General features: G+C 38.6%; 2 protein-coding genes across 14 annotated transcripts in view; one reads left to right on the forward strand and one right to left on the reverse strand.

Moving 5' to 3' along the window:
• The window catches only part of LOC126378809 (dynactin subunit 1), a 57,166-nt gene extending 50,594 nt beyond the window's left edge, over positions 1–6,572 (forward strand). For all 13 annotated transcript variants that reach the window (XM_050027207.1, XM_050027208.1, XM_050027211.1 and 10 more), the window contains 5 exons: positions 86–248; positions 1,027–1,146; positions 1,616–1,726; positions 2,961–3,061; positions 4,728–6,572. In XM_050027207.1, the coding sequence (XP_049883164.1) occupies positions 86–248; positions 1,027–1,146; positions 1,616–1,726; positions 2,961–3,061; positions 4,728–4,812 (580 nt within the window). In that variant the 3' untranslated portion in view covers positions 4,813–6,572. The remainder of the gene's footprint in view (positions 1–85; positions 249–1,026; positions 1,147–1,615; positions 1,727–2,960; positions 3,062–4,727) is intronic.
• A 1,550-nt stretch (positions 6,573–8,122) lies between these two features.
• Positions 8,123–12,212, reverse strand: LOC126378757 (uncharacterized). The gene is made up of 2 exons (XM_050027139.1): positions 11,347–12,212; positions 8,123–8,226 (listed from the first exon to the last, which is right to left on the reverse strand). The coding sequence occupies exons 1-2, from the start codon at positions 12,140–12,142 to the stop codon at positions 8,123–8,125; spliced, it is 900 nt and encodes a 299-aa protein (XP_049883096.1). The 5' UTR covers positions 12,143–12,212.
• Positions 12,213–13,401: the final 1,189 nt, after the last annotated feature.

Genomic DNA, 13,401 nt, shown 5'->3' on the forward strand with positions numbered 1-13,401 from the left:
TTATTGCACCAAAATAAAAAATAAATAATTACAAAAAGACTAACCAAGTACATGGCATGGTATACTAGCTTTATTCCATTCATAGGACGGTGGAAAGAGAACGCGCAGCGCGCATAGCGGCGTGCCGCAAGGCGGAGCGCGCGTGTGTACTGGCGCTGCGCCCTCTAGACAACCCCACCGCCCACGCCGCAGTGGAGCGCCGGCGCGCCGCGCACCAGCTGGAGCAGGAATTAGCCAAACTACAGACGGTAAGTAACGAAGCGGTACCGCGAAGCGAAGCAGCGTCGTAAAGCGAAGTGGTGTCGTGAAGCGAAGCAGCATCGTAAAGCGAAGCGGGGCGTGTAGCGAAGCAGCGTCGTGAAGCGAAGCGGCATCCTTAAACGAAGCAGTGCCTTGAAGCGGAGTAGTGTCGTATAGGCAAGCGCTAATCAAAAGTGTGTTGCTGTATCGCCAACCGAAGCAGCTTCGCAAGTTTCCAAGCTTATATTATTTCAGTTTACCAAAATTGTAATGTCGTAAATGGAATCCGTATTGCGAACTGACGAAGCGTGCCGCTTTAAAGTTCAAAATTCTATCATAAATGATAAAAGCCTAGAAGATGAGTGTGGGTCGAAATCGCGCTAGAAATCCCAAATCCAAACTGAAAAAGAAAAAGTGTCAATAAAAAAATTGTGGTAAGTGCAGTCTCCAAAGTCTAGTGGTTAGAGCATTGGGCTTCATGGAGGTCCGGGTTCGATTCCCAATGGGGACATGATCGAAAGCACTTTGTGAGACTGTCCTTTGTTTGGCTAGGACATTGCAGAACACCTGAATGTCCGGAAAATTAAATTCATTCCGTGCTTCGGAAGGTCCAAGCTACTACCTGATGTAAGTACGTAGTCTTTACATGAGGCATGTCAGGGGCCATTGGTGGCTCAATAGTAACCCTGACACCAGGATTGATGAGCTTGATTATCCACCTCACAACCACAATATAGAAGTGCACAGTACATGCTTGGTTTTCTATGCTTTTTTCCTAATTTTCAGGAATGGACCTTGTTCGTAGCGAGGTCAGGTCTGGTGAAGTTCCCAGAGGACCCGGCTAAGTACGGCAAGGCTTTGCAGGACCACAAGGACAAGCAGCGGGAGATCAGGAGACGGCTTGAGGTAAATATCACACACACACACACACACACACACACACACACACACACACACACACACACACACACACACACACATTACACACACGCACACCCCCTCCCTCTCACACAAACGCACACATACACACATACTCTACCTCACATGCTAACACCCTCTCGCACACACACAGACACATCCACTCTCTCTCTCTCTCTCTCTCTCTCTCACACACACACACACACACACACACACACACACCTTCAAATACACATACATTCACTTACATATACCCTCACACTCACGCACATACACAGAGTCACATCCTCACAATACCTCTCTCTATCTCTCTCTCTCTCTCTCTCTCTCACACTCACACACACACACACACACGCACACACACACCCTCTCTCTCTGTCTCACACACATACGCACACCCTCACACATCACTGAAAGTGGCAACAGTCACAGTTGTACACGACTGTTTGCACGGCAGGAGCGGCTGGCGGCGTTGCAAGCGGAGGTCCGCGCTCAGATGCTGCTGCACCGACCGTGGCGCTGCGTCGAGGCGGACTTCGCAGAGTTCCCCGCGCCGGAACTGGCTGCCGTAAGTTTTTTTTTTATCTCCAATCTCCAACATTCCAAGGACGTAAATTTTATTAAGTGAATTCTTGACTAATGTTTTTAATTACTATTACTTGTCACATATACAAAAAATCCTAAAACTGTAAGTAAATCTTTTACTAAAAGTACAAAATTTCCTCGCAAAGTTAATATAAAAATAAATAATAATAATATAAGGTAATTTTTTTTTACGAAATGGCAACGCAGGGTTGGATGACGTCAGCTGGGTTAACCTTGAAATGTTAGCTGTCACTTTTGAGCATACCTGGGGGGTTAAAATGGCGACACCGAAGCAATTTTTCTAAAAAAGCAATATTGCTATTTGACATTTGTTTGCATTGCGCACTTACTTTTAGATGCGCAAATGTCAAATTGCAATATTGCTTTTTTAGATGAGTTGCTTTGATGTGGCCATTTTAACCCCCTGGTCTTATACCATGGTTCGAGACAGATATTTTTTCGATTTAAATTTTCTCTTAATGAGTTTCCTTAAGCACAAGTGAGTGCTGTAAAAACTAAAATTAGTTAATTTTAATAATGAGATACTTGTTATGTATTTAAATATGATTTAAATAGACAAAGAAGCGGGAGATAAGTGAGGGATACCGCGGTTACAGTCACACTCAGTTTTATTCAAAGATTACAATTTACCCTCAATCACACAAAATATCCAACAATAGACTCCACTTCAATCTCATCAGTCATCCCGTGATCATGGCACTTGCAACAGTGTCGAAATATAGGGAGTCTCATATCCCTACTTTAAACGCGGTAAGAACCCGTTATTGTGTGTTTTAATTATATCCAACAATCCTTTTTCGAAACGTCAAAACGAAAGTTTTCTTTGGAGTTTGTATAGTAATACTGTCCTGTGACATCATCGAGAAAAGCGGTCACAAAGGTACAATTACAACTTCCACCCATTATTATTCTGATCAAAATAAAGAGAAGCGATATTGGTAGCAACATTCTACACATAATGTGATCCATATATCAAGCAACAATTCAAACAAATTCAAATTCAAAAATATCTTTATTCAGGTAACATAGTTACACTTTGAATCGTCAATTTTTACATAACGAAAGTTTTCTTTGGTAATACTGTCTTGTGACGTCATCGATTGATTGATGATTTAAATTTTATCTTAATGCGTTTCCTTAAGCCCAAGTGAGTGTTGTAAAAACTAAAATTAGTTAATTTTGGACTTAATTCTCAGGCCTTAGCAACGCCGGTGGATGTCGGAACCATCCAGTACCCGGCGGCGACCAGCGGACAACGAGAGGACACCATCTACGTGACGCGCTCCCAACTTGACAAGTAACCCGGCCTTAACCCTTTCCGTAGTTAAAACAGGCTGTATAAAGCTGGTATTGGGCGTGCCTTGTACCCACTGTCCGCGGATCTTCATCCTAGAGGCACACAACAGCACGCGAGGCGTCGTCGCCAGCGCGCGCCCTATCTTCGTGATGCTGTTGAAAACCTCTGAAGGACGGACTATCTGTTAAAAGACGTTGACGTTGTACATACATATACAGGGTGTTAGTGACATCGTAACGAAAACTTTGAGGGATGATTCAGACCTTTATTCTAAGTTGATATCAAGTGGAATTTTCCGCCGCAAAAGTATGGCACGGAAAATAATTTTAAAAACACAAAATTTTTCATGAATTGACAAAAAAAATAAAACAAGAGATTTATTGCAATTTTACAGTACAATAAAAGATGGCACAGGTACATTATAAAAAAGAAAAAATACAGTTCTTCCGACAGGAAATTCCACTTGATATCAACTCAGAATCATGGTCTGAATCATCGCCCTCAGTATTCGTTACGATGTCACTAACAACCTGTATAACAAAACTTATGTAAAAGGACCTTAATTATATAACCTAACCTCTCAATCAATCAATCAATAATACTTTATTGCACAACGACATATACAAAGGACATAAACATACGAATAAGAACATAAGTACAATAGGCGGCCTTATTGCTAAATAGCAATTTCTGCCAGGCAACCTTAGGGTGAAAGAAGTTAATGCATTGGAGCACGGGCTGGTGCAATAAACATATAATGACACAAACAATAATAAAAAGAAAAATAAAATAAAATAAGAAAATAGTAACAATAAATAATATATATACACACACCTCTCTCTCTCTATTTAAGAGCTGCGCTCTTGTCGGTGGAGTAACGGCCATTCCTCTCTTCTTCCCGGCAAAACCTTCACCTCCCGATACGACACGACCTAACAACACACACATTAACAAACACAGGAGGTTGTAGGATAACATTTATGAAACAAATAAAAGAGAAACTTTTTTTTTTACGAGGAGAAATCCATCATGGATACCCAGCCGCCCGGGGAAAGCGACTGGGTTATGTGAGACTCCTACTCACTAAAACTCCTCGGTGTAATAAAAGAGAACCTAACCTAACCTAAATGCCATGGTAGCCCAGTTGATAGAACGGTTGCCTCTCACTTTGAGGTCGCAGGTTCGAATCCAGCACAGGTACACCAATGATTGTAGATATGTTTTCGAATTCATGTTTGGATCATAAATGATTATCACGTGTGGAGCATACAAATAATAATAGATAATATTAAAAATATAACAGCCTCCGTGGTCTAGTGGTTAGAGCGTTAGGCTCACGATCTGGAGGTCCGGGTTCGATTCCCGATGGGGACATTGTCGAAATCACTTTGTGAGACTGTCCTTTGTTTGGTAAGGACTTTTCAGGCTTGAATCACCTGATTGTCCGAAAAAGTAAGATGATTCCGTGCTTCGGAGGGCACGTTAAGCCGTTGGTCCCGGCTATTAGCCGTAAAAACACCTCCGCCAACCCGCATTGGAGCAGCGTGGTGGAGTATGCTCCATACCCCCTCCGGTTGATTGAGGGGAGGCCTGTGCCCAGCAGTGGGACGTATATAGGCAGTTAAAAAAATAATAATTAAAAAACATATATTTATTTCTTTTGCAGGTTACGTGAACTGGTGTCGGAATTAAAGTCAGACGAAATCAAACTCGAATTGAAGCCCCTGGACAGTACAGTATGTGCAGCTTAAAACAACCACTTTGTCAGTTACTTTTCTATACATATGAGAACAAAATAGGGGCTTATGTCTAAAAGAAGGAATGTAAGAAATTACACTATGGTTATCTATTCGGTGCAATGTATTATGAATTATACGCTTTTTCACTTGTAAATTAAGTAAAATATTAAATAAACAACAAAACCTTTTCTACCTTTGTGCTTTGTTTGGATCAACTCTGACACCAGGGTTGACGAGGTTGGTAATCCGCCTCACAACCCACACGATAGAAGAAGACAGGACCTGTCTGCGTTATCTGCTTCTTTGATATGTGTTGTGAGGTATTTTAGACCGTAACCTTGCATGATTGTAAGTTTTTCTTACGTGACTCTCAAAATTCGAAAAAAAAAACGAAAATTCGATTCAAATTTTTTTTTTTTAATTTTTTATTCGTTTTTCTCAAAATGCAAAAATGCAAATTGCATTAAATAAATGGATCTGTGTTGTCTTTAATAAATAAATAAATAATTATTATGTTTGTCATTTCCATATCTCGGGACTATGGAGTCCCGGACTTTTGGAAGGCGTGCGTGGGGCCGAAGCCAACACGTAGAGGCCCCTTAAGACAATTTAATCTAAATGTTGTGTGACACCAACCGACGATTATCCCTGTATTATTATTATTATTATTAACTATTTGGCCGGACAAATGGAGAGCTCTAAAATCGTATATGTAACAAAAATGAACCGGGATTCAAAAACCCGTGACACGGATTCATTCGTACTAAACCTTTTAAAGGACATCTCCAATTTGGTCAATGTACGTCCTTCTAGGTCTTCCTCTGCCAGTCCTACCACTTACCTTCGCCTTATATACGCTTTCGTAATTCTATCATGCAAGGCAAAAATGTTTCAGGGTTCTTGAAACATTAGTTTCCAACAAAACATAGAACAGTGTCTAATTATTATGTAGTAAGTATATATGGTGTTAGTGACATTAGACCTAACACTGAGGGGGATGATTCAGCTGAAGATTCTGAATTAATATCAAGTGATAATTTCCGTCGCAAATTTCTTTTTTTAAATTTTTTTTTTAATGATTGAGCGAATAACGTCCTCCGTGGTCCAGTGTTTGAGCGTTGGACTCACGGTCCGGAGGTTCCGGGTTCGAATACCGGTGGGGACATCACAAAAAATCACTTTGTGATCCCTAGTTTGGCTACGACATTACAGGCTGATCACCTGATTGTCCGAAAGTACTATCCGTGTCTAAAGTCTAACACAGAAAATGCATCCACGCGCGTTCATGCGGATGGATTTTCTGTGTTAGACTGTGCGTGTTTTCTATACAAACGGAGATACTTACAAGCAACGGAAGAACACGCATCCACGCGCTACGCTGCATCATTCGGGGCAGTGTGAGAATGACCTAACTCAGAATCTTGAGCTGAATCATCCTCCTCAGTATTCGTTACGGTGTCACTAACGAGCTCCTCCGTGCTTCGGAAGGCACGTTAAGCCGTTGGTCCCGGCTGCATTAGCAGTCTTTAATAACCACCAATCCGCACTGGGCCCGCGTGATGGTTTAAGGCCCGATCTCCCTATCCATCCATAGAGAAGGCCCGTGCCCCAGCAGTGGGGACGTTAATGGGCTGATGATGATGATGATGATGATGTCACTAACAACCTGTATTAAATTATTAATTTAATTCAATAAATATTATGCGTAAGGAATTATATGTTAATGTAATTACTATGTACTTACGTTGTTACTAAATAAAGTGCTTATTTCATTTCGTTGTTTTAATCAACCTTTCGACCTCTGTGGTCCTGTGGTTGAGCGTCAGGCTCACGATCCGGAGGTCGCGGGTTCGAATCCCGGGAAATATCACAAAAATACTTTGTGGTCCCTAGTTTGGTTAGGACATTACCTACAAGCTGATCGCCGTCCGAAAATAAGATGATCCGTGCTTATGAAGGCACGTTAAGCCGTTGGTCCCGGTTACGACTTACTGATGTAAGTAAGTAGTCGTTACATGAGTCATGTCAGGGGCGTTTGGCGGCTCAATAGTAACCTTAATACCAGGGTTGATGAGGTTGGTACTCCGCCTCACAACCCACACGATAGAAGAAAGAATAATCAACCATGTTCTAATTTTAAGATGACATATTCAGTAATGTGTCGTTCCTAATGTATTAGGTAAACTTAATTAATATGAATATAAATTAAATAATATTAATCAATATATAATTAAAAATATTAATTTAATGTGTGTATATTTTAATGTTGTAAATGTATATGTGTGTCGTAGATTTTACCTAAATAAACTTTTTTTATTATTATTATTACTTATGTAAAAAGAGCTTTATTACCTAATAAATGAGATACTTGTTATGTATTTAAATATGATTTAAATAGACAAAGGAGCGGGAGGTAAGTGAATGATACCGCGGTTACAGTCACACTCAGTTTTATTAAAAGATTACAGTTTACCCTCAATCACACAAAATATCCAACAATCGACTCCACTCCAATCTCATCAGTCATCCCGTGATCATGGCACTTGCAACAGTGTCGAAATATCGGGAGTCTCATATCCCTACTTTAAACGCGGTAAGAACCCGTTATTATGTGTTTTAATTATATCCAACAATCCTTTTTCGAAACGTCAAAACGAAAGTTTTCTTTGGAGTTTGTATAGTAATACCTTATATGATCTGTGGTAATACTGGTAATACTTGTCATGTATTAAAACACGGGTTTCAATTATAGACTGATTTATTCTTTTCTTGAGGGTACATGCCAATCTCTTAATTTCGCTCATCCTTCTTTAAACAAAACAAAATCGAAAATATCTGCGATGCTAACTTAACTAAATTAAGTACATCTTTGTAAATACTAATAATCTTCACATTCTAAATACAATATTGACCAATTAATAATTACTATAATAACACTTTTTTTTTTAATTCATATTTAATTTAATTCTAACATGCATTTGTTGCCTTATTATTTTTTTAATATATACACTTCATTATTATTTATTTATTATATACACTTTATTCAAAAAATTTAATTGTTATGGTTATGATCTGATTAAGTAGGTTATAAATATTATTCAATTTGATTACAATTTATTATAATTGTTATTACGTTTTAGTTGCTAGATTATAGGTAAAGAGTATATGTGAAAGTTTTAGTTTGTTTTAGTGTAGTCTTGACGAGGCCTTTGATAAAACAAAATTAATGATAAAACAAACTAAATGTATATTTTATTTTATATTTATATGTATATAATTTGATATGTTTGTGTATTTGTATTATTATGTAACCCGTGGAGTTTCAAGCGGTGTTCTCGTAGCCCCATCTACTCGGCGGCCTCACTGTCCTGCCAGAACGAGTTACATAATTATTGTTTATTTGTGATGACGTACTACTTTCGTTATCTGGTAGGGATTGTGTTGTCAAGTCATCATAGTCAAAGTTGTATTGAGGCGAGTTATGATTGTTGGAATAGTCTATATTGATGTGTTTCCGGTTTCTAATGATTTTTATTCCATTTTTTAACTGTATTTCATAAGATCTATTTGCCAGTATTTTTGTTATTGTCCCAGATTCCCATGTTTTCTTATGCATATTAATTACTTTTACTTTTTGTGCCAATTTTAATTTTTGTAAATCCCTTGCATGCCTGTTGTAGTACATTGTTTGTTTATTTTGCCTGTCTAGTAGTTTTGTTTTAATATCTTTCTGTATTTTTGGCATGAGTAATTTATTCATTATTGGTATTATGCTTCGTAATTTTCTGCTCTGTAATATTTCGGCTGGTGATGATAAATCATGTCCTAGTGGTGTGTTAAGGTATTCCAATAACGCGATGCGGTAATCGCATTTGTCTTCGGTACATTTAATTATTATTCTCTTGATTGTTTGCACGGAGCGTTCAATCTGCCCATTGGACTGTGGATAACGCGGTGAAGAAGTTTGATGGGTAAAATTCCAATCTATGGCAAACTTTTTAAACAATACTGATGAAAATTGTGGGCCACAGTCCGACATTACTATGTTAGGTATTCCTTGACGAGAAAATATATTTTTTAAGTTATTTATTATTGTTTCCGATGTTGTACTTTGTAGTTCTATCACTTCAATGAATTTACTGTAGTAATCAACTAATAACAAATAGTCATTTCCTTTTACTTGAAATAAATCTACGCCAACTTTTACCCAAGCCATGTCTGGTATCTCGTGAGGTTGTAATGTCTCTTTTTGATTGCTTCTTCTATGTGTCGAACAAATATCGCAACTCTGTATCATGTTCTGAAGATCATTATTGATACCTGGCCAAAATATTGTTTCTCTTGCCCTCAATTTACATTTTTCAACTCCCATATGACCAATATGCAGTTTTTTCAACATTTCATTTCTCATAATTTTCGGTATCACTACTCTGTCACCCTTCCAAAGCAGTCCGTATGCCACCGATAAATCTTCTTTATAATGCCAATATGGTTTTGCGACATCATCTATTCCCTTCTTTTGTGAAGGCCATCCTTTCAACACATATCTTTTTACTATGGCTAATTCACGATCATTTTCCGTTACTTTCTGTAACTTGACAAACTGTAAATCAGTGACGTAGCTTGAGACGCGCGTGGCAGCCGCTCGCGTCACAGCGCACACTTCGTCACACAGTGACTCATCGCCAGCGTGCTGAGCGCTCGATGGCTCATATGCACGAGAGAGTGTGTCCGCTATATACAAGTACTTTCCGGCTTTGTATACTAAATTGAAAGTATATCGTTGCAATCGCAACAACATCCTTTGTAACCTTGCCGGTGAGTCTACAATGGGTTTTTTTATGATTGTAATTAACGGTTTGTGGTCTGTTTCAATTGTAACATCTCTTCTTCCATAAATATATGGATAAAATCTCTCACACGCAAATACAACAGCATATAACTCTTTTTCTATTTGTGCATATCTTTGCTCCGTTTTACTTAGAGACTTTGAAGCGTAGCACACAGGAAGGTCACTCTGCATCAAGCATGCCCCGAGACCACTCTTGCTAGCATCCACGGAAATTGTTATTGGTTTGTTTAAGTCATAAAATTGTAATACTGGACGTTTAGTTAAACACTTTTTAATTTCTCCAAAACATTTTTCGTGTTCCTCGCCCCACTGCCATTCATTTTCCTGCTTCAACAACTCCCTCAATAGTAATGTTTTATCGGATAAATTGGGAATAAAGGTGCCAACGTATGTGATGAGACCTAACAATCTTTCTACATCTTTTCTGTTCTTCGGTGTTGGCATATTTGTGATAGCTGTAATATGCGAGTCATCAGGGTATAATCCGTTTTTTGTTATTTTGTGTCCTAAATATTTAATTTCTTCCAATCCTATTTTACATTTTTGTTTATTGAGTTTCAAATTTATTTTTCGGCATCTTTCTAAAACTTTCTTCAGTCTTTTATCGTGTTCTTCCTTCGTGCTACCATATATTAATAAGTCGTCGATATACATGACTACACCGTCTAAATCATCAAAGTTTTCGTACATTTTCTTGTGAAAAACTTCTGAAGCAGAGCTAATTCCATATGGCATACGTAAAAACTTAAATCGCCCGAAAGGTGTGTTGAACGTGCAGTAGGAACTTGTGTCATCTAATTCTACATGCCAAAACCCGTTTGAAGCATCAAGTGTGCTAAAATATTTTGATCCCGACAGCTTTGAGACAATTTCATCGAGTGTGGGAAGCCTAAAATGCTCTCTTTTAATCACCATGTTTAATTCTTTTGGATCTAAGCAAATGCGTAGATCACCATTCGGCTTCTTGACCACAGTTATGCTGTTTACCCAATCAGATGGACCTTCCACTTTTTCTATGATTTTTTGCTTCTCCATTTCTTGAAGTTTCTTTTTTACATCATCCTTAATCGCAAAAGGTATTTTTCGCGGAGCATGTATTACCGGATTAACATTTTCTTGCAATTTGATCCTATATTTTCCTGGCAAACACCCTATCCCGTGAAACACATCCTCATATTGTTGTATTATTTGTAATGCATCTTTATTAGTTATATTATCTAAACCCGTATTTTTAATTGCCATCACTCGCCTCACTACATCCAAGTGTGAACAAGCATATCTTCCTAATATCGGAACTGACCTTACATTTGCTACTTTAAATTCCAATGTATACATTTTATCTTTATAAAATACCCGTAAATTAATTTTCCCTACAACATCAATTTTGTCTCCCGAGTAACTGCATAATTTAGTATTTGTTTTCAATAAATCCGACTCAGGTATCCCTATTTTATTTAAACATTTCCATGGCAAGACATTTACATCTGCCCCGGTGTCTATTTTAAATGTAAGAACAGTTTCGTTGATTTTCAAATCTACATTCCACTCGCCGCAGTTATTAATAGAATGTACTACCTGCTCATCTGATTCTTCCACATAATACACCTGACACGCTCGCGCAAAATGATTCATCTTTAGACATCGTAAACACTTCTTTCCATAGGCCGGACATTCGTATTTTCTATGCACCCCACCACAATGCATGCAGGACGCTGCCGCGGGCGGGGCGGTGGTGGCGGCGGACCGCTGTGACGTACGCGCGGCGCCGGCGGCTGGTGGCGGCCGGGCCCGCGCCCAGCGCTCGCGGCGCGCCCCGCGCCCGCTCCATGCCCCGCCACGCCCTCGGGACGATGCCGCCGCGCCACGACGCACGACCCAGATGTTCTCATTGCTTGTTTCTTGATTTTCTTTTGTTATCTCGTATGTTGGTTCACTGTCTCGTTTTATACTTTCTGAGTATGCTTTAGACACTATGGCAGCTCGACATATTTCTAATGCCTTCTTTAAATTCAAGTCGTCTTCTCGAAGAAGTCGCTCGCAGATCGCTGGGCTGATAACACCACACACTAGTCTATCCTTTATCAAGTCCTCTTCAAGTGTTCCAAACTCGCAGGTTTGAGCCAGTTTCCTTAAATCATACACATACTGGTCTATGGTTTCATGATCTTTTTGGTCTCTTTTGAAAAATCTGTGCCGCTCAACAGTTACATTTCTCTTTATTCTAAAGTGTTCATCCAACTTTTTAAAAACATCTTCAGCCGAAATACATTTCGTTGATTGTTTTAAAATTTCGCGACACTGTTCACCTACCACATGCAACAATATATTTAACTGTACTTCCTTTTCCTTTTTGTATATTTCACAAGCCTTGCTGTAAATCTCATATCCATTTTTCCATTTCGCCCAATTGTCACTCAAGCTACTTGAAGCTAAGTCTAACGAATTTCCATCAAATCTAAACGGCGACGGTGGGGTTAATACACTTTCCATATTTTATGAACTTTTTCTTCTATGTTTTACACTTTTTATCACTTCTTAACCCTTTATTCCCGATCTATTTCCCGACTGCGCCATGTCATGTATTAAAACACGGGTTTCAATTATAGACTGATTTATTCTTTTCTTGAGGGTACATGCCAATCTCTTAATTTCTAACTACCTGACAATACTGTCCTGTGACATCATCGAGAAAAGCGGTCACAAAGGTACAATTACAACTTCCACCCATTATTATTCTGATCAAAATAAAGAGAAGCGATATTGGTAGCAACATTCTACACATAATGTGATCCAAATATCAAGCAACAATTAGTTATAAACAAATTCAAATTCAAAAATATCTTTATTCAGGTAACATAGTTACACTTTGAATCGTCAATTTTTACTAACGAACGTCTCATCCGCCTAAAACTACTGCAGCATTTCACAGATCATTATACTTTTTAAATAAGTAAATGGCCCCGATTCCTGCAGACACCGCCTAATTTTATTTATAGTTATATCCGTCATTTTCATATCCGTCGAAAAGGAAGGGACGGATGATTCACAGCTCTTAATTTTAGGAAGAATGAGTAAATGAACGTGTCAGGTTATTGACTGATGTAAAATTTTTAGACGGTTGGTTTAGATTTGTGCTTAAAATTGACGTGTGTTCCATAAATTTTTTGCTTGTCGATTACCCGTCCTTTCCTTTTCGGCGGATAAGAAAATGACAGATATAACCTAAAATAAAATTAGATGGTATTTACAGGAATTAGCACCATTATCACTTTAAAAGTGAACGAAGCCATCTATCGTGTGTATGGGGAACGTCGATTGGAAAGTCCATAAGTCCATCATTATGTATGTTGTCAAACTGTTATCTTATATCTCATTTGCTTTGATCAACGTCTGATGAAGTAAGCTCGCTAATGGGGCTGGACATTGGCCAGTTTAAGATCATTATCTCAACTTTACATGATAAAATGTAACCCCGTCCTGTTGAGTTGACGTAAGTAAATTTAATTGGCTACTTGACTATTGCAACTATAGATGTCGGTTAAAATCATTTAAACCGATCCGTTTAAAACGAAAAAGCCGTTTAAAACCGATATCAACCATTTATTTCGGTTTAAAACGTCTGCTGTTGATCAAAATCCTATGACAAGCCGCCATTGCTAGCCCATTGATGACGCAAGTGTTACCATTAAATAGGTATTATCTCCAACATTCCAAGGACGTAAACGTTATTATTGAAAATTAAGTGAATT

The sequence above is a fragment of the Pectinophora gossypiella genome, chromosome 27, assembly GCF_024362695.1.
Source record: "Pectinophora gossypiella chromosome 27, ilPecGoss1.1, whole genome shotgun sequence".
NCBI classification, from domain to species: Eukaryota; Metazoa; Arthropoda; class Insecta; order Lepidoptera; family Gelechiidae; genus Pectinophora; species Pectinophora gossypiella.